Here is a 22,144-nt window from a genome sequence, read left to right as displayed (position 1 = left end):
GTGTTTTACAGTCCGCTCGAGCGAGAGAGTTCATGCTCGAGCAAGGACCTGAGTCTCATGCTCGAGTAGAGGTCAAGCGTGAATTGCATGCATCTAGTACTTTTCATGAAGTTTACAGTCCGCTCGAGCGAAGGCAGTCACGCTTGAGCGGAGATCCTTTGTCTGCATGTTCGCTCGAGCGTAGAAAGCCACGCTCGAGCGAGACCCCTGTTTTCTGAAAATTTTAAAAAGTGTTTTAAAGTGCACATTTGCATCCTCTTTCCATCCTAGGCATTCCTAGGCCATGTTTAAGGCATCTTAATGAGGATATTGATGTAGAACCACACCGAGTCAAGATAGGGACTAAGTTGTTGATTCTCAAGTGTGTAACTTAGTGTGTGTTCGTTCTGTAACTGTGTAGGGTTGGCATCCGAGGACGCTCATTAGCTGCTTATAGCCCAGTGCTCTGTGAGTAACAATGTTGTAAAGATATGTTCAATTATGAATATTTTCTGAATGATCAACTGTTCTGTTTACTGAAACGTTATTGTTTAATGAATGAATGTATGTCCTATTTGTAAACTGTATTCGTGGCATCCTTAGCAACTTACTGTTACTGTACTGTTACTGCTACTGCCACAGAGATCTCTGTCGGTTCCCAAGTTTGGAACCGCTACTGTTACTGTTATGATGGTCATCAACTGACTGTTCGGTCTGTTAAGACCTACTGTACTGTTTTGCTATGGGATGTACCACATATGACTGCTATGGTTTCTAAATGACTGATATGACTGTTTAATTATTGAAAAGACATTCATTCTTAACCTCTTTACATAACTGTTATTCATTGGGCTTTAGCTCATTGTTTATATATATATGTAGGTGTCTAGGCACTGGACCGATGCTAGGAGCGTTAGGCTAAGCTCCCGTTTTGCCAAAGCCAACCATTGTGCCTCACTTTGAGGTTTCGAGTGCGTCAACACCAAGGCTAGTTTGGGGTGTTTTAGATTTCCCCTTTTGCCTCTGTTTTGTAATAAATGTTGAGACTTGCACTGTACTGTTATGTTAGGGATTTGGTCCCTAACCTGAATGTCTGTATATGATGTATGTATATATTATTTTGGTTTTGAATGTGAATATGTTCAGGAAAGTCTTTTTGCATTCAGAATGTCACAGCTCACTGGACACCTTTTATTTACTGTTTTGGCTTCCACCAGCCCCTTACTCTGTATTACTGTCTTTACTGTTAAGTAGGCCTTTGGCAATCATGGATTACTGGCCGGTTACGGTGCTAAACCCATAGGGGCGGGTTTGGGTCGTGACAGTTATATCCCGGAATCTTGATAAATAAACACAGATCAGCATGTGTGAAACAATCAAATTTTGATGGATACAACTAACCAAATCATCGAATCAAAATAGAAATTGCAACTTGATGGCGGCGTTCGTATCGCAGTAACAACACACCAACATAACATGAGCGTCCGTCCCTACAATATGCAAACCAACGTTAACAAATAGTTTTAGATTTTTAGATTACCATAAGTGCAACGCAACACACTGCAGCATACAAATATGTGTCAACACCCCCTTTAACCCCCGTACCTTACGCAAAACCCATCCATGTGTATCACATACACAAAATACTCGCCACTGTGTTGCAAACATATTGAGGGGAAAAATCGTATAAAGTTACACAGGTACATAAAGTAGAACAACCAAAACAACAATGAACGACACCAATGTGTCATCACGACAACGACTTATACGGTCGGAAACCGTAACATATTGAATATAAATGTGCCCAACCCCATACAAATGGGGAACAACGATTTTAATATGAACATTGTATGGCACACAAAAACAATCGAAACAAACAATACATCCACAACAGCAGAACTACTGCCGGCGGAATTTTGAACCACCTTTTGTCCAAAAACACACCAATCACCATAGCACACCGTCACACTAGCCAAAAAAACCCTAACATAATGAAGGAAAACATATTGTACTTCCATATGCACAACCAAACCCACTAAAAACGAGCCGCAAGAAAACAAAGGGTATAAATGACCAGTAAACATTACCAAACAAGGAAAATATGATCAAACAGGAATATATTCTCCCACTGATAGGACCAATCAGAACAACAAACACAATGTTGGGACCAAATGGTACAATCGTTTGTTGGATGGGATTTATTGGTAAATATACCTAAAAGGAGTATATTAAAAACAATTAATATTACATATTTGTCAAATAATAGTTTACTGCATCAATCAAGAGTCAAATCTCAAACACAAAAATAAACCAAGCAAGCATAGAGATAAGATCAATAATTTCAAATCTTAAATCACACTAATGAGCATGCAGTCAAAGAAAACCCTTCTATTGTAGCCCTGAGATTTGGGATTTTTTCAGTGCTAGATATATGTTCAACAAATTCGATCAATTCACAACAATCCAGTCTAGGTTGTCGATTTTGCCGATTCAACCGGTTCTCAATTTTTATCCTAGTCTGAATTTAAAAAATTCTCGAATCAAAACAAAGTCCAGTTCAACAAGTTTTATTGATTTGTAAACATTGTGTGTGTGGTCCCAGTTTACATAACGAACGGTTCGCGTTGCCTGTAACACTTTAATGAAGGCATTTACCGTACGATTAGCAACGCTCCAAAAATAACTGCAAAAAAAGTTCAAATCTCTCCCTAGGGGTGTAATTTTGGCCCGGCTCGGCCCGGCCTATGTTGGGCCTTGCGAGTTCCTGACAAAAAATTGGGCCAGGCCGAGCCGGCCCATGGGCTAGAAAAATAGGCCTAGACCCAAGCCCAGGCCCAGGGGTATTCGGGCTTTGGGTGGGCCTAAATAAATTTTTTTAATTTTTTTCCACTAAAATTTTATTATTTTCCATTAAAAATAACACTGGACATCGGGCGGACCGGGCTTTTGGGCGGCCCTTGAGCGGGCCAATGAGTCAGGCTTCAAAACGATGGCTCAGGCCCTAATCCAAGGCCTCGAGCTAGACTTGGGCTCGGACCTAAATGAGTCTAAACGGACCGGGCCCACCTCAAACGGCGAGCGGGCTTCGAGTCGCCCGCGGGCCAAAATTACACCCCTCTCTCGGATATTTTATTTTTCAATTTTTTTAATCTCTCTCTCTACACATAAAAACTTCAAAAATACTAGAGGCCTCAAAAATTCTACCAAAAATTTTACCAAATATCTAAATAGAATATTTAGAGTACCTAGCATTACTCTAAAAACCCTATTTCACAATTTTTTTTTAATCTCTCTCTCTCTCCACATAAAAACCCTATTTTTGCGCACACTCTCTCTCTACCGTTCATTTTCTCTCTCTACAATTTTCGTTGCGAGGTCTCTGAAGCTTTCTTCCATGGCGACAAAGGCGGGCGAAGGAACCTCTTACGGCGGCGGCAGCAGCGGCGGCGGAGGAGGGGGCGGGAAGTTCCGGAAAAGGCCATTGCGGAGGCCCCAGACGACGCCGTACGATCGGCCTCAGACCGCTCTCCGAAACCCCAGAAACCCCAGTACCAACGGCTGGCTCTCGAAGCTCGTCGATCCCGCCTCTAAACTCATCTCCGCGAGCGCTCATCTCTTCTTCTCCTCCGTCCTCCGCAACCGCCTCCCCCCTCCGCCGCCACCACCACCACAACCACCAGGTTCATTCCATTCATATGTATATATTGTCTTTGTTTTTGTTGTTTTTGAAATTCACGCTTTTGGATACGTTTTCCACAATATATATATATTATTTGATTGGGGAACTGTATTGTATTGTAAATAAGTGCAAAGAGATTGTTTCGGTGCTGTAGATCAAGTAGGTAGTTAGAGGTAGTGAACGCTTTTATTTATTTTTTATTTTTTTTTGTTGTAACTTGTTTGAATTGGGGCTATTGTTGAGGGTGGTTGAGGATTTAGGGTTTTCTGTGTCGGTGGTGGTATTTTGATTTTAAGGTTTTTTAGGGTTTCTTTGATTGGGTAATTGTCTCTTGAAGCAATGGGAAAAGGTGTTTGCTTGATTCAGTATACATACTGATAATGTGCGACTATATAGATCAATTCGGAAGTTTATTGAGTCAAAAATATTTCTTTTTTCTTTTGATGTCGTTTCCTATATATTTCTTTTACCAGTAAAATTGGTTTGTTCAATTTGGGTGTTGCTTGGGATTGGATTGACAAATTAGGGTTCTTTATTGAATGTTTTTGTGGTTTGTTTAGTTTGGAAATTATATTTTGAGAACACGACTATTTTGCTTTCTTTCAGGTCAGTGGTTCAATCAAGTTCTATTTTAGTTTTGGCCTGTTATTTTTAACTTTTTACAAGGCAGCATCACTTTCTTTTTTTTTCCGTATATATGTTTCCAATTTTCTGTTGCTGTGATGAGAAATTTGGGTTTATACAACCCTTTCAGTCAGAGCAGGTGTTTCTAGTGTTTTTATGGCTCCTTTTATGTTGAACTGTATTATGCAATGGATATTCATTCTATAATGTTGAAATTGTTGATGTCCTTGATGGCACTAAAAATCCTGTAGGAGCTTATTTTTCCCCTATGAAAAATGAGAAGGTAGGAGTTCAACTGACTATGTTTGCTACATGTTAATGGCTACTTTATCACCAACCCTAGGATTAGGGTTGTGTAAGGAATCCGTAAAATTCGTAATCTGATTCGGTTCAGTCCAATCCGATAGGTTTGGATTGGTTTTTTGAATCCGTGGTTCGGTTTCAGATTTGAAATTTAAAAATCCATAGGCTACGGATTGGTTCCAGATTAAACTCCACAGTTCTGGATTGGAATCGATCCGGACCATCTAGAAATAATCTATATTTATACCATATACAGTGTATCTTTTTTTTTTTGATTTCTGGTATAATGTTATTCATTGTGTTAAGGAAGTAAGACAAAAGGTAGAAGACTTAGTCTGCATGTTACCAATTAAGGTGCATCCATAGAGATTGAAAGTTGTTCATTCCTGAAGTAACTTGAGAAAAATAAATATAAATATATTGAAATAAGTTAACCATATACTATGTATATATGTATTTTATATTGACAAAAGCATTCATCACACTAAAATCATCTATTGATGAGCCATCTAGCTCATTCGGCAGCAAACTGATTTATCAGCAATATTAGCTAATTTGGTAGAAAACAAATACATCACCAAAGAATTATGCATAATCTTATCAATTCCTAGCATCAGAATGGCGGTTCAGTTATTACTTAACAGTAACACACAAATAGACCTACACAAAGAATGTTGTTTGCTTTAAATGTTCTATATATATTTTTTTTGTTATTTAATTATGTGAATCCGTGGTCCTAAACCAATCCAATTTGTGTTTAAACGGATTGGTTCGGATTGGTTCCACGATTTGAACGGATTAGATTGGTTCTAATTTTTCAGGAACCGTAGATAACGGATTGATCCTGATTTTCTCCCAATCTGAACCATGCTCACCCCTACATAGGATGCCCCTTTTTCTTAACAAGTCTAGTTTATGGAATGTTAGTAAATCGACTCTTCTTAATCAGGATCGTTAAACACAAAATAACAAACAAAAAAGATAAACGAATCGAAAAAATCACATGCACACAATAACACAAGGATTTATGTGGCTCACCTTAGAATAGGTTTCGTCTACGGCTGCTATTTTCACTATGATTAAAAAATGATTACAAGTTACAACTTTCTACAATACAAGCCTCCTGTTGGACCTAGGGCCTGATGTACAATATTTATCAGGATCCACAACACCCAACATGGAAGTCACTTCATTGGATTTTGAAATGTAGGGTTTTGGGTGTATTATTTGGTTCAATTTATTAGGCTTGTGAAGTTTGAATGATTGAGAGGTTTCCACAAAACTCCCATATTTTGCAATATGCATAAAATGCCCTATTTACTTTGCAAAACACTATTTTACTGTAAAAGATGAATATTAAGAAATACAATTATCTAGCTGTGTTATGGTTTTGTTGGACCTATGTTACTTGGAACGCGGATCATTTCTATATGTGGAATGGGAACGAGATACGCCACATGCTCTAAATTGTGGTACGATAGGGATAAGCTTGTATAATTTACACTGTCAGAATTTAAGGTGTTTTTAATCTGGAGAATCAATTTGGGTTTATGCCTGGCAGGTCAACAATGGAAGCGATTTATCTTTTGAGAAGAGTAATAGAAAAGTATAGAGAAAAAAAGAGAGATATTTATATGGTGTTTATTGACCTTGAGAAAACATATGATAGAGTGCCCCGAGATATAATATGGTGGGTGTTAAAGAAGAAAATGGTGACAAAAGGTTACATTGATGTGATTAGGGACATGTATGAAGGGGTGGTGACCACTATTAGATCGTCTGCTGGAGAGACAAATGAATTTCCTATCACTGTTGGGTTACACCAAGGAGCTACCTTAAACCCTTATCTTTTTGCTTTAGTTATGGATGAGTTGACCTTAAACCCTTATCTTTTTGCTTTAGTTATGGATGAGTTGACGAGAAATATTCAGGATGACGTGTCATGGTATATGTTTTTTGCAAACGATATCGTGCTAGTAGATGAGACTAGAGAAAGAGTTAATACAAAGTTGGAGATTTGGAGAGAAGCGCTTGAATCTAAAGGTTTCTTGATAAGCAGAAATAAGACAGAGTACATAGAGTGTAAATTTAGTAACAATAACAATGAAAGCAGAGGAGAAGTGAAGATTGAGAACCAAGAATTGCCTAAGAGTGAACATTTTCGTTATTTAGTGTCGATTATCACAACAACGGAGGAGATTGATGCGGATGTGGCCCATAGGATTAAGGCGGGATGGTGTAAGTGGAGAAATGCATCTGGGGTACTGTGTGATAAACGAATACCCACTAGACTAAAAGGTAAGTTCTATAGAATGGCTATTAGACCAGTGATGTTGTATGGGACGGAGTGTTAGGCAACCAAGAAACAATATGTAGATAAAATGAGTGTGGCTGAGATGAGAATGCTAAGGTGGATGTGTGGCAAGACTAGACAAGACAGAATTAGGAATGAGTGTATTCAAGAATGGGTAAGAGTAGCACCGATAGAAGATAAGTTGAGAGAGAATCAATTGAGATAGTCTGGTTACATTCAGCGGAGACCAACAGAGGCAGTAGTGAAAAGATGCGATGCTGTAACGGTAGAGGGGAGTATTAGGGGACAAGGTAAGCCTAGATTAATGTTGGCTAATGTTGTAAATAGAGATATAGATTTACTTAATTTGACTAACGAAATGGTCTTTGATAGGGCTGCGTGGAGAAGAAGGATTCATGTAGCTGACCACATTTGATGGGACTTAAGGCTTGGTTTGGTTTGGGCATCCAATAAAATGTAAGGGGGCGTGTGTGTGTGTGTGTGTTTTCCCCCCTTCTAATTAATCATATAAAAGCACATTTTTATGAACATTATGTCTCATTTTTTTTATGTTTTATCATGTCAAAATTTCACTCATCTTAGATTTTAGTTCATTATATTTGTTTTACTTCTAAGGAAACCTTTAGGAAATATATTGAAACAAACTTTTGGGATCGCTTTGGATCGCCAAATTGACCGTTTGGAACAGAATGTACCATGGTTTGAAATGTACATTCCAAAATGTAATTTGCTAGGGTATCAATGTTTTTTAGTATTAGAAGAAGAATCTGACGCTTAGGCATATACCTGAGTCCATGCAACATAGTTTCCATTCCACTATCTATTGTTATAATCCCAATGCACTTTATTGTGATAACCTATATTAAATGAACTTGGATACATGTATGGATCTAGAGGCCGGATCCATAAAATCTGAAATTTAAGGATATGTGGATTATGTAAAAAAAATAAGTGTCATTTTTATTTTTTTATCCTACTTTGTGAAATAAAATGGTATTACATATAACATGCAATCTCAAAAAATGCATTTTACAACAATTGTACATCAATATATCCATATAATGATAGTGTTAAATACAAATATATAAGAAGTAGCCATCGGAAAGTATTGGACACATATTATACACCCTGGACACATATCCCATGCCCTTGTCCGGGTTTCAACATGGGGATTTGATTTATTTTGAAGAATCCATGTAAAATAGATTATAATTTAAGATCTTACTACTTTGATGGTTTGCTGGGATTTTTAACTGCTCTTGTGTAGTTTTAAGTATTATTTTTATGTTTCTGATTATATCTCATATATTATGTGATGTGATCAGAAGCAAACCAGGAATCAAGGGATAGGTTTCAGGAGGCAATTCTCGAGGTAAGTCTGAATGTTTATCTTACGGTGCTAGTGTGTAAGCAATCATTTGTATACAAGTGTGGTGTTGTTTATATGGACTTTATTGAAGATATTCTTCATTTTTATAAAATATAGAACTTTGTTTTGTGTAAACTTATATCCTTTTGTCATCTGGCATCCCACTCACTCTCTCTCTCTCTCTATATATATATATATATATATGCGAGTCTTGTTTTTAGTTATTCTTATTGCGCCGTCTTACCCCTCCAACGCCTGTGGTCTTGTTTTTCCCTCGAGTACCTGTGGTCTTGTTTTGTGATAATGGTGTGAGAATATTCGGCTTTATGTATATATGGTAGGTTATATATTTTGTATATATTTGGGATTGAGTAGATATTCTTCTTTCCTTTTTCAGTCTTAGGATATATTGTTATATAAACTGAGGTACTCTTGTATTATAAACACAATTGAATATATTCAAAAATCATTCAGAAATCTTACATGATATCAGAGTCGTTTCTGAGCCAAAACCCTAGAAATCAACAACTTCTTCGTTTGTGTTTGTTTGGTTTGACTACATGCTGCGTTCGTGGTTTCCTCTTGTTCGCGACACTCTGCCTCTACCTTGCGAACCATTCACGACTGACTGCCTTTGCTTCGCGATTCATCTGAGTTCGATTCTGCCTCTGCTTCATGCCCTCTGGTTTTCTGGTTTGTGATCAGTCATAGTTATGAAACATCTAGTCATCATCCTCTCAATTCCTTAGGGCTTCGACTCATCTGAGTTTTGATTTCGCCTTCGTCGCAATTGACCTCTTTGGTTCTCTCTTTTGCTTCAGTTTGCGAGGACCATCTCCCTCTTTACCTAGACTTCCATGATCGAAGAGGTGTCAGGCTTTGGTTTGCTCGATTTTGATTTTGATTTCGACTTCGACTTCGACTTCGAATTCTGGTCCCGTCTCTCTCAACTTCAGTCTCCTTTTGTCTTTGGTTCTCGATTTGTTCGGTGGTTCTCAGTACTGTTCTCAAACTTTGCTTAGGTATTACATTTAGTCCAAGTTTGGCATGTGCCCAAAAAGCCAAAAAGCCAAAAAGTCAAAAAGTTAAAAAGTTATCACTATTCACCAAAAGTCAAAAAGTACGGCTGCGTAACTCTCAATTCTAATTTTCCCCTACACACTAATTTATACAATTTTTTAATACACATTTTTTCATAAAAAGTCAAAAAGTTAACCCAAACAATCATATTTTTTTCCTCAACTTTTTAGTCCAAAAATTCAAAAAGTGCACTTATTTAGGACATCCCAAACAACCCCTTAACATCCTATTTCTAGTTTATTACACAAAAACTCTCAAAGTTTTCTAGGTATTATACTTTGCCCCATCAGTCATCTTCTTTGTCTCTGGTTCATACCAATGTCAAATGCAAGATTACTAGGCCTAAAAATAGGCCATTGGCTTCAGATGAGTGTGCTTTTTGCCATCAGAAAAGCCATTGGAAGTATCATTGTCTTAAAAAAGGATGTTAGTGTGCTTCACCTGTATCTGCCTCGTCTTCTCAGCCATATCTGATCCGGCTCTGCGTCCCTCCTTTGAGTACCGTTTGGCCTCTCGCCGGTTCTACTGCATCTGCTTCGACTCCTGATTCTAACTTGGCTTCCTTGAGTACTTAGATTAGTTACCTTTAGCATACATTGTCTACCTCCCAGCCATCTCCGTCTGCCTCCATTGTTTTTTCTCTTCATTCAGGTTTGCTTGGGTCTTCTTCAAGTATCTCTTCGTCTGTCTGAATTTTTTACTCTAGTATCTCTCATCATATGACTCTCCATCTCTCCTTACTTCAAAATTGTACTCTCCCCTCCCTTTCCTATTACTGTTAATGCTGCTAATGAATCTGGTATATCTGTTGGGTTTGTCTTATCGTCTGCTATGTCTGCTATTTCTATTCCATCTGTTCTTTATGTTCCTCAATTATCTGTCAGTTTATTATCTATCAGTCAGCTTGATGCTTCTGGTTTTGATGCTATCTTTTCTTCTTCTATCTGTTCTGTGCAGGATCAGATGTCCAAGCAGCAGATTGGGACTGGTTGTAGAGTTGGAGACCTCTATGTGATGGAGAGCCTACATCTGCCTATGACTACTTCTCCGACAACTTTTTTCTCTTTTTATTTAGATTCTTTGTCAAGTCCTTTCTATTTATGACATTCTAGATTAGGGCGTTTGTCTGCTAACCGCTTACGGCCTTTAGCTCAGTCGGTATATTGGGTAAAATTTTTCTTAGTCAACTAACCGAGTGTTGGGGGTGTAAACTTGTCAAAATGATAGCCTTACCTTTCCGTAGAAGTAACTCTATATCTGATACACCGTTTTTTTTAGTTCATACTAATGTCGGGGTTGTCCTCTTGTTTTTACTAAAGGAGGTTCTGCATACTATGTTTCATTTATTGATGACTGCACCTGTTATACTTGGGTTTATCTTATGGTTCATAAGTCTGACTTTAACCAGATATATCGTATTTTTTAGTCTATGGTCACTACACAGTTTGGGTCTACAATTAAATTGTTGCGGTCTGACTTGGACAGAGAATACTTTAAAACTGAATTCTATGAATATTTGGCCAATTTGGTTACCAATCACCGAACTTCCTGTACTGATATACCTGCCCAAAATGGTCAAGCTGAGCGTAAACACTGTCATCTTCTTGAGACAACTAGGTCTCTTCTTTTCTTTGTCTCTGTTCCGGCTCTATTTTGGGATGAGGCAGTTCTTTCCGCTGCTTTTCTTTTCAACAGTATGTCTATCCCCTTTCTGTGGATGGTCTCCTTATGAGGTTCTGTTTTTTCAACTTCCTAATTACTCCCTCCTTTATGTGTTTGGGTTTGCTTGTTTAGTCCTTTTACCTTGTAAAGATAGGACCAAACTTAGTGCTTGATTTGTCCTACGTGTCTTTTTGGGTTATAGTCTCACTCAGAAAGATTATCGCTGTTATGACTCTATTTCCCGTCGCCTTTATGTCTCCCGCCATGTTGCCTTTCTCGAATGTCTACCTTACTTTCAGTTTTCTTCTTTCACAACCCTAGTTTTCAAAAAGGATTTGATTCATATTGATCCATTTTCTTTTAAGGTTTCTCCTAATGATTACATCTCTGCTGTTTCCTATGAGCTTATTCCCTCTTCTCCTTGTACCACCCCTCTTAATGAGTCCCTCTCCATTGACCTCCATGAGTCTGTTCCCTCCTCTCCTCTTCCTTTCCTGCCTGCTCCTGTTCCTACTCCTACTCCTACTCCTACTCTTACTCCTCTTTCTCCTTCTCCTTCTCCTCCTTTGGTGTTAGTCTATTATTGTCGCAAGGCCCTCCCTCCACCAGTTAATCCTCTTGTTTCCGAGGACTCTGATCTTGTTAACCGTAAGTATTCCCTTCGCATCCGTAAACAGGTAGTCAAACTTGATTTTGCTAAAACACTCTTTTTTTTCCTTCATACAGTACATTTTTGTCTGCTATTCACTCTTTTTCAGAACCTCAGTCTCACAAGAAGGCCTATCAGGATCCTCATTAGATTCAAGCTATGGAGGATGAGTTGTCTACTTTGTAGAAAACAAGTACTTTGGAGTTGGTTCCTTTGCCTGCTAGTAAGAATCTGGTTGGTTGCAAATGGATCTACGAAGTCAAGACTCATTCTGATGGTTTTCTTGAGCGCTACAAGGCTTGCCTGATTGCCAAGGGTTTTTCACAAGAGTATGATATTGATTATGAGGAGACTTTTGCCCCTATTGTTAAGATGACTACTATTCATACTTTGATATCTGTCGTTGCTGTTTGTCATTGGCCTCTTTATCAGATGGATGTTAAGAATGCTTTTCTTAATGGTTATCTCACTGAGGAGGTTTACAGTCGTCTCCCTGGCCTTCATTATTCTTTTGGACAGGTTTGTCGTCTTCGGCATACTTTGTATGGTCTGAAGCAATCTCTTCGTGCTTGGTATGATTGCTTTTAAATTGTCGTCATGTCACTGAGCTTGGGTTTCATCCTTCAACTTAGGGCACTATTTTGTTTCTCCTTCGCACCTCTGTTGGTTTTGTTGCCTTATTACTTTATGTGGATGATATGATTATTACTGATTCTGATTCTTCTGCTATCTCTGAGGTCAAGCAGCATCTCTTCCGTACTTTTAAAATGAAGGATTTAGGCTCGTTGCGGTACTTTCTTGGTATTAAGGTGGCTTATTCTCCCAAGGGTTACTTTTTGTCTTAGGCCAACTATGCTAATGAAGTTATTCACCGTGTTGGTCTTACTGACACTACGATTGCTGATACCCTCATTGAGCTTAATGTGAAACTTAACATTACTGATGGTGTTCCTCTGCCAAACCCTACTTTTATCGAGAGTTTGTGGGTTGCTTAGTCTATCTGACGATTACTCGCCCTGATCTTGCTTATGCTGTTCATGTGGTTAGTCAGTTCATTTTTGCTCCTCGTTCTGCACATTGGGCTGCTTTTGTTTGGATTCTTCGCTATCTCCGGAGTACAATATTTCAGGGTTTACTATTGTCCTCCACTTTCTCTTTGGACTTGGTGGCCTATGCTGATTTTGATTGGGTTGGTGATGTGATTGATTGCAAGTCGACGTATGATTTCTGTATGTTTCTTGGAGATTCCTTGATTTCTTGGAAAAACAAGAAACAATCTGTTGTTACTCGCTCTATTGCCGAAGTTGAGTATCGTGCAATGGCTCATGCTATTGCTGAGATTATTTGACTTCGTTGTCTCTTGTCTGATTTAGGTGTCTCGCAGTCTTCTCCGACCTCTATTGACTGTGATAACCGCAGTGCTATTCAGATTGAGATTGATTGTCACTTTGTTCGTCAACATCTGCAGTCTGGCTCTATCTCGCTTCCTTTTTTTCTCTTCGGCTTTACAACTTGCGGACTTCTTTACTAAGACTCACACCACTGCTCGGTTTTAATTTCTTCTTGGCAAACTCTCGGTGTTTTCTGCTAACACACCTAGAGTTTGAAGAGGGGTATGAAAATATTCGGCTATATGTATGGTAGTATATATATTTTGTATATATTAGGGATTGAGTAGATATTCTTCTTTCCTTTTTCAATCTTAGGATAGATTGTTATATAAACTGAGGTACTCTTGTATTATAAACACAATTGAACATACAGAAATCATTCAGAAATCTTACAAATGGTGTCATACTATAGCCCTTTATGCTGATATATGTGTATATGTTGTACGAATGTTCTTTGAAGAATGCCCCTGGAGTGCAAGGACCAGTTGTTATTGATGGAGGCAAACCAACTAGTAACTTTGACTGTAGTGGACTTTCCGAACTTGAGCAAATATTAAAGAAAAAGACCTTTACCAGGTATGTGTTTGGCTGGATATTTGTATATTGTCCTTTTGTTTTTGGTTTTTAGTTTTTGGAATACCTATCTGTGGTTTGTCTAAATGTGTGTGCATGCATGCGCCATATCTTTTTTTGCATGCCATGTTGTGTGTGTGAAATGCAACCTCACCTTTTGGTCTTCACGCTTTGTATTGTTTTTCTGCTGTTTTCCGTGACGTGGATGTTTAGCATTTGGTGTTCTTGTGAGTTTGTACTTAGTTTGGAGACATGCATTCACCAGACCTTGAACATGGTCAAAACTGTTAATTAGTTTGGGATATCAAAAAAAAAGCATACTGTGCTATGGTATAATAAAAAAGGGAGATATTAAGCTACTTAATGACTGTGCACACATGTGACCTTCTGTGTTGTTCTACATTACCTGGAATGGGAATGAGAATGTGATGCAACATAAAATGTGGTATGATAGGGATAGATTTGTATAGATTACTCTCTAAGAATTTAAGGTATTTCTAGAGTAATTTTTTTTTAAAACAACTAGACATCCAATAAAATTTAAGTCCCCCCCCCCCCCCCCCCCCCTCTTCAAATTAATAATGTATAAACACATTTCTAAGAGCATTGTGATCCATTTTTCTACATGTCATAACTTCATTGACCTTAGATTTTAGTTCATTATATTTGAGTTTTTTTTACTCCTAAGGAAACATTTAGGAATTAAATCGGAAAAACTTTTGGGATCGTTTGGGTTGCTAAATTTACTGTTTTGGAATGGAAGTGTACCATGTTTTGGAATGTGCGTTCCAAAATGTAATTCACTAGGGTATTCATATTCTGGTAATACTGGTGTTGTTTGAATGTTCCTATTGAAGGCAATTGCGCTTGTGCTTGCTGTGTGTGGATGTTGCGACATGTGTATTTGGGTTTGTTTGTTTGTTTGTTTGTTTGTTTGTACTCTTGTCTGTATCCTCATGTGTAAGTTCATGCTGCTCATGCATGTGTAAAACGCATCTTCATTTTTTAGATATATGTTTGTTTTGGCAGGTTCCTGTAAGGTGGGGTGTTTAACTTTTGACATTCCCATGTGAAACATAAATTTATTCCCTTGTGACTTGGTACATATTTATAAACTGATTTTTATGTATTCATGTTGTCGCAAGACTCAAATTCTATGTCATGCAGAATTTTTTCCCTTTATTTCGTCCCCTGTTAAGGTGGGGTGAGGTAAAAACTTGGCAAGTTTTTAGTTTCATGATGAAGTAGGTGACTTATTGCTCATTTGCTCTCAGCAAACTTCATTTATGGGCCATTTCATAACTTGTTTGGATTGATCATGTCCTGATAGTTAATTAACTGTTCATCCTTGATCCTTATTTGAATTGCTTCATATGAATTGGATGGCTGTTAAGATTGCTTCCCCAATTTGGGTCTTAATTGTCTGCATTCCTGTGTGGACTCGTGCTGTATTACTGATGTGAATTATATGGTACAGATCTGAGATTGATCATTTGACAGAACTACTGCATTCAAGAACTGTTGATTTACCTAATTGGGATGAGGACAAAAGGAATGAATCAATTGTTCCACAGCCCGTGTCTGCCTTTGGAGGACAAGATGGATTTGCAAGTAGTTCACTGCAAGAAAATAGGATAGGGAGCCACTTGGAGAGCCATAGATTTCATGGATGCATTTCATCTCCTATTGTCAGTTCACTAACAATCTAACATACTTTAATCCTTTTCTTATTCGTATTTGACATATTTGTGAATGTTTGTTTTTTCCCCCTGGTACTTCTTTTATTTTGAGTATGATAATTAATAGTTTGCTCTATAGCATGGTATTTCACATTCATAGAATGAAATTATTTTCAGGTCCTTGAAGAGGATGTTGCGGCTCCTGCTGAACTTGCAAAAGCTTACATGGGCAGTAGACCTTCAAGAGTGTCACCATCAATGTTAGGTTTGCGTGGCCAAACTTTGAGGGAAGATGCAAGTCTGCAGAATAATGTACCATTTCCTCCAAATTCACCTGTCATGTCACTTGTACCAAAGCCAGTTGTTCGTGTTGCGGTTTCTGGAAATGGTTTTATGACTCCAAGATCCCGAGGGAGGTCTGCAATATATAATATGGCTCGTACACCATATTCCAGGGTTCATCCAACTACTACCCAAAAGGTTTACTTGATGGCCAATATATTTCTGCATATGGAGTTTTCATTTTTTAGGTTTAATGTTTTGTTCCTAGGTTTTAAATTTGATTATATCTTGCTCAATTCCCAGGGTTCCAGTTCCGTATATGATGATTATGGTTTACCATCTGCATCATCATCTTCTCAGTTTACATGGGAGCATGCCAGGCAATATGGTCCTAAACAATTGGTATTTGTCTAGGAGATAATGAACTCCATTACTTTTTTTTAGGATTATCCTTTTATGTTTTTTTTTTCCTTCTCTCTGTCTGTATTTTAATTTTCTTCTTTCTTTCAGGCCCTAAAACGTAGGAGTTCTGTATTACAAGATGATATAGGATCTGTTGGTCCCATACGTAGACTTCGACAGAAAACTAATCTTTCGACTCCAAAATGTTTGAGCTTGCCAGTTTCTGGAAGTCCTTCTAATCGTGGAACTGGAATTGGTCTTGATGCTGCTCGATACCCTATAGCATCGGCCCAGAAGCTGCCTTCATTGGGTGAATCTAATCATAGATTCTTGAGAACAGTGAGAGAAAATGAGGATGCTAGCATGCCTGGTACAAATTATACCTCTGTTCCTTCCAAGTCTACAGAGATGGCTACAAAAATATTGCAGCAGCTTGAAAAGTTGGTTCCAAAGGAGAAATCATCAGAAGGCAAGGTTGCCGCAGGTGAGAGATCAACCAGTAAGTTGACACCGAATATGCTAAGTGTACAGGCTCGTAGAAGCCTGGAGTATGTAGATTCATCAAACATTCTGCAAAATGCAGATGATAGTCATAAGTTGAAGAATATGAGCAACACTTCTTTGCTTGATGCTCATGATGCTGTCTCTCAAAAGCAAGATAAGGTTGAGGAAAATGGCCCAAAACGGGTTATTGTTTCTCGTCACGCATCAACTCCTGCAGTGATCAGCAATGCTACAGTTTCAGTGAAAGAAGCTGTACCCAGTGTCAAAACTGCAGATTCAGTCAGCACACAGTTGTTTACTCAATCTTCGCAAAAGAAATGGGGTTTTCAGATGAGTGCACACGAGGTTGGTGGTGTCTTTTTAGGTCCATTTAGTCTGTTAGTTTTTCGCAGTTGGCCTGCTATCTATTCTTTCTTATGATGTCACTTTATCAACTCTGAAACAGTCCTACCACTGATAGTTGCCTTAACCAGGAGGTGGTTTTATGGTTTCACAGAAGGCTATGTTTACTTTCTGGCAGGCAATAATGACTCCTGCTCATCAGAGCTACAACCATATTATTAACCTCCTAAACCTTATTGATGCTCATTTGTAGATATAGTTTGCATGACTGTCATTCCTTACAGATAAAATTGTCATCTTCAAATTAGATGTGTATTTGGCTCTTATCTCTTTGCATGTTTCATTTTTATTAAGCAACAATATTAAATCTTATGGTTCTCTCGTGAAGGATTTTCTGGAGCTGGATGACGAGATTTTTTCTAATGAAGCTGCATCTACACCGTTGGCTGAGGGGAAGAAAAAATTTGAGACTTCTGTGGTGGAGAGCATGGCTGTTTCTTCTGAAGCAGTGACGGTGGACAAAACTCCTGCAGTATCTGAATTCAAAACACTTGATGGTCCCATTTTGAAAAAATCAACTGATTTAGGAACTTCTGATGAAACTGTGGTTGGTGAGAAAAACACTAGCTTTACCTTCTCTGTTTCACCTGCTTCTGGCACAAATTTTCAGCCAGTTGTGGCCAGTCCTCAATCTACATCAGCATTTGATAAGATTGCTCCACCTAAGGAACCAAATGCACCTCCTCCTTTATTTAGTTTTAGCTCTAAAAATGTTGCTAAGATTCCATCGCACGCATTTTCTTCCACATCTTCTGTCAGTGAGTCTTCAGGCCTAATATCTTGTTCTCCATTGGAACCGAAGCCAGAAAGTTCAAGCAGGTCAGTATCTTGTTGGTGTTGAAATTGTAGCTATCTTATTCTTTTGTGCTTTTTATTTTATTTAATACCTCTGCCAGTCCCAGCCATGCGCACCTCCTGTGCCTTGCAATGGTCAAGGCGAGGCGACTTCACTAAGGCGCGATTAAAGCACACGACTCGAACAAGGCGCAGTTATGCCCAAGGCGCAGGCCTTGAGGGCTCTTTTTTTTTTTGGTGGTTTTCTTCTTATTTTCATTTATTTTGTTCTCTTTGCTTTTGTTTTCTGCTTTTTTTTTTCTGCTTTCCGTTTATTTTCTTCTCTGGACTGCTTTGTTTATTAAATATTTATTCTGAATTGCCCCGTTTCTTCTCTAGTTTTATGATTTAGATGGGTACAAGAAAAGACCCTGCATGCAAATATGAACATCAGTTAGTTATTTGCTTATATACTTCATCTTAAATTATATTATTTCATCCTGCCATGATGCACTTTACTTCGATGAAGCCCGTGCCTCGCCTAAAGCCTAAAGCCTCATGAGACCTTGGCGCCTTGGTGCGCTTATCGCTTTTAATAACACTGCCTCTGCCCCCCATATTAATGGGACCTATCCTAAGTAGTGCAATTTAAGGTGATTTTGACAACTATATATATATATTTTTTGGCTGCGCATAAATGGCATTAACAGGATAGGAAAACCCTTAGGTGGTGTTTGTTTTGAAGGATTGGGCCATGGAATTGGACTATCTGTTGTTTGATTCAATTTTTTTGCTCCGGACTAATAGTCCCTCCAAACTATTAGTCCCTCGTATGAGGGATTATTGTATCTTTGGGGGAGGGGGAGATTATTTCCATGGGATTGATATCCCATGGGATTAATATATGATATGTCCATTTTACCCTCATGCTATTACTTAATAAACAATTGGAAAAAGGATAAAATGGTCTTTTGAACATTTATAAATTATTTTTTTAGTGTTGTTAATTTAAAATTATATATTAAATAAAAAAAATATAAATTATAAATTAAATTTAATTAAAAATAATAAATTAAAAATTATGGCCTTATAAATTAATTTTTTTTAGTGTTGTTAAAAAATTAAATTTATATATTAAATAAAATTATTTTTTTAGTGTTGTTAATTTAAAATTATATATTAAATAGAAAATATAAATTATAAATTTAATTTAATTGAAAATAATAAATTAAAAATTATGGCCTTATAAATTAAATTTTTTTAGTGTTAAATTATAAATTATAGATTACAAATTTAAAATTATATATTTAATAAAAATTATAAATTACAAGGGTAAAATAGTCTTTTGAACATTTATCCTTATCCAATCCGTCCAACCAAACATTGGATTCATTAAAAATTGTTTAATCCAGACATTTAATCCCATGACTAACAAATATAGGATACAAATCCAGTCTAACCAAATGGTCCGGGGACAATTTATTGTAGGACTAACAGTCCGATGGATTACAATCCCCCCTTATCCAGTCCATCCAAACAAACATGCTCTTAGGATGCTTAAAAACTATGCAGTCAAGATGGCTGGAATTTTAAACTGGAGTATAATTATGCTAAAACAAGATTATAATAATAAATCTCAATCATTGAGGTGGAACTCTATTCATTCATTGTTGCATTATTCTGCTCCTTCCAAACACACTACATGAGATGAAAGGGACCATTTATTTTGTGTTACCTTTTCTTTAATTCTAGTAGACTGCGCATTGAAAAGATTGGTGGTTAGCAAAAGGAGAAATTTTGTTTAACAAGAGCAATTTCAAGTGGGCAGTGGAGGACTATATTGTAACTGACCTTTTGAGAAAGACCGACCTAGTTCCTCTCCTTTTTTTTTGTTTACGTCTTCCTTTTTTAGACGTATAAAAAAACATCAAGGGGATGTCTTGCCTGAACGTCTGGCAAACACCCATCTAAAGGTCTCACATGCCCCTACAAAAGGGTAAACGATACAAAGCATCACACAGCCCCCCTTTGAAGGTCAATCATTGAATCATTTTAGGGCTACAAGAATGCAGTTTCATTTGAAGGTGAAATAAAATTACCAGTATTACTTGGCATCAAATGATTTCTTCCGCGTATGATTACTGTCACCCAAGTCAATCAATCAATAAACAATTATGAAGGGGATAGAAAGAAATAGATTTGTTAATCAAACTTTGCTAGTCTTGTTTTCTTTTGTCTTTTCATTTTTAATTGAAATTGATGAGGGTCTTTTTTCTGAAATGTGTTTTTGTGTATGCAGCTTGGCCAATGTTGCTTTTGGTACAACTGAAGTCGTACCAAAAACTCAGGACTCAGATAAAGTTGATAATAACAAAATGCGAAAGTATGGAGATACAATGGGAAAATCAGAAGCTTCTATTTCTTCTGCTCTGTCAACTTCAACCGGCAGCATGTTCTCCTTCGGTAGTCCTGCCAACAGTTCAAGTCTAACTAATGGTTCACTTGAATCAAGCCCTTCTATATTTTCTTCCCCTTCTCCAGCTGTAGCTTCCAGTAATTTTACAAATCAAACTTTCACAAATAGCTTTACCAATGTTGCCTCTTCAATTACTGCTACCATGAGTTCCAATGACACCACCATGGTCACTGCCTCCAATAGCAGTCCGTCCACCTCTGCTGCAGCACCATCATTTCCAGGAACCCCCATTTTCAAATTTGGGTCCACATTTGTAGCTCCTTCAAATTCAGTTCCAACTGCTTCAACCACATCTAATGCAGAAACTACAGATTTGAAGGCCAAAACTGAGAAGGAAACAACATTTGGTGCTCCAACCAGCTCACCTTTTGGGGGCACATCGTTTTCTATGGCAAGCACAGGAAGTAGCATTTTTGGATCCAGTGTATCTGCCAATAATTTCTCTCAGGGTTCTCTTTTCGGAACCAGTAGTGGATCTACAGTCAGCACACAAATGTCTCCTGCTGAAACTGGGGTTGCAGCTGTTACACAGAGCATGCATATTCAGTTTGGTTCATCTAGCTCGTCTCCAAGCTTTGGGACTTCCGGGATTACATCTTTCACATCGGGCAGTTCTGTATTTGGTTCTTCAACCTCCAGCGGTTCTCTGTTTGGTTCTTCAACTCCCTCAAAAGTGTTTGGTTCAAGCACTAGTTTTGGTGTGAGTTCTTCAGCTCCCTCAACTGAGACCAACTCTGTTGGCGCCGGTGGTGCCACTTCGAGCTTGTTTGCATCCAGTTGGCAGCCCCCAAAGTCTTCCATCTTCGGTTCCACATTTAACACCGGATCCCAATCAACTGGGTTCTCCTTTGGTGCATCCTCGGTTTCTGCTGCTCCTACCAACACTGCACCTATGGTGTTTGGGTCCTCTACTGCTGGTGCCTCATCCGGTTCCCTTTTCTCATTCACTTCAAATACTGCTACTGCCACTGCCTCTCCTTCCCAAGCACAGCCCGTGTTTGGTACCTCTGTTCCTGTATTCGCCAGTGACTCAGGTAACGGTGATCAGATGAGCATGGAGGATAGCATGGCTGAGGACAACCCCATACAATTGTCCACACCAACAGTTCCAGTTCCGGTATTTGGTCAACAGCCCATCTCAACTCCATCTGGTTTTGTTTTTGATTCAAATGCTCTGCCATCAGCTGGCCCATTTCCTTTTGGTGGACAACAGAATCAAAGCAACCCACAAAACCCATCTCCGTTTCAGGCTTTGGGTAGTCTAGATTTCAGTGCTGGAGGTAGTAGCTTCTCATTGGGTTCTGGTGGTGGCGGTGATAAGTCTAAACGGAAAATTGTGAAAGTCAAACACAAAAGCCGAAGGATGTAAAAACACTAAATGTCAGAGGTAAATTGGTTTCTTGGCAATCCCCATGATTATGTGGGTTAAATGGGAAATTTTCTTTTCTTTTTCTTTGTTTTTAAAATGGTTGGAGAGTTGGCCGTTGGTCACTTTTTACAATTTTTACTTGTTGGAGTTGCAGGCATAAAATGTCACAATTTTGGAAGTGTCTTTAGTGAAAGTTAAAAAAGGATTGTATTTCGTATCATTTAGTAGCGGGTGGTAATAGTATACTTTGATTAGGGTTTGTGGTATGGAAATTGTGGGGTATCATAGACCTTGCTTTGTGTATTCTTACTTTGTTATTGTAACATAAAAAAGGGAAGGAAAATTCCTGAGGAAGTGTTTCTGAGGATTTTTCTGACTTTTGTTCTCTCTCTCTCTCTCTCTCTCTCTAAGCGGGAAAATGTGTTATGGTGTGCATTGTTTACCTTTGAAGCTCACATTTAAGGGAAATTGTACCATATAATTATTATTACTCTCTCCGTCTTAAAATATTAGTCTCTTAACACAAAAAGTAAATTTATGACAATTGATATTTTTTAAAAAATCTACTATCAAAAAGTAATTTTAAAAAATTAATAGTATTAAAAGTGTAATAATTGTTCTATTAAAAAAAGT

General features: G+C 38.0%; 1 protein-coding gene across 4 annotated transcripts; it reads left to right on the top strand.

Moving 5' to 3' along the window:
* The first annotated feature begins 3,274 nt into the window (after positions 1-3,274).
* LOC145797078 (nuclear pore complex protein NUP1-like) lies at positions 3,275-21,900 on the top strand. 4 transcript variants are annotated; one of them, XM_082883274.1, is made up of 9 exons: positions 3,275-3,659; positions 8,225-8,271; positions 13,511-13,626; positions 15,101-15,311; positions 15,480-15,782; positions 15,888-15,986; positions 16,095-16,835; positions 17,221-17,711; positions 19,966-21,900. In XM_082883274.1, the coding sequence occupies exons 1-9, from the start codon at positions 3,374-3,376 to the stop codon at positions 21,509-21,511; spliced, it is 3,840 nt and encodes a 1,279-aa protein (XP_082739400.1). In that variant the 5' UTR covers positions 3,275-3,373; the 3' UTR covers positions 21,512-21,900. The 4 variants fall into 4 exon arrangements, with proteins under 4 accessions (XP_082739400.1, XP_082739401.1, XP_082739402.1 ...); XM_082883275.1 differs by lacking the exon at positions 3,275-3,659 and adding an exon at positions 7,282-7,355; XM_082883276.1 differs by lacking the exons at positions 3,275-3,659; positions 8,225-8,271 and adding an exon at positions 10,631-13,272.
* Positions 21,901-22,144: the final 244 nt, after the last annotated feature.

The sequence above is a fragment of the Camellia sinensis genome, chromosome 8, assembly GCF_055761805.1.
Source record: "Camellia sinensis isolate YWXY chromosome 8, ASM5576180v1, whole genome shotgun sequence".
Classification (NCBI taxonomy): domain Eukaryota; kingdom Viridiplantae; phylum Streptophyta; class Magnoliopsida; order Ericales; family Theaceae; genus Camellia; species Camellia sinensis.
Note: the sequence above shows the minus strand (reverse complement) of the source record. Positions and strands in the feature narration are given on the sequence as shown.

Bases quoted from the DNA above. Each gene is read 5' to 3' on its own strand.
- LOC145797078 (XM_082883274.1), top strand. From the start codon at position 3,374: ATGGCGACAAAGGCGGGCGAAGGAACCTCTTACGGCGGCGGCAGCAGC. The intron at 15,783-15,887 runs GTTTACTTGATG...CTCAATTCCCAG, and splicing joins ATCCAACTACTACCCAAAAG to GGTTCCAGTTCCGTATATGA. The intron at 17,712-19,965 runs GTCAGTATCTTG...TTGTGTATGCAG, and splicing joins AAGCCAGAAAGTTCAAGCAG to CTTGGCCAATGTTGCTTTTG.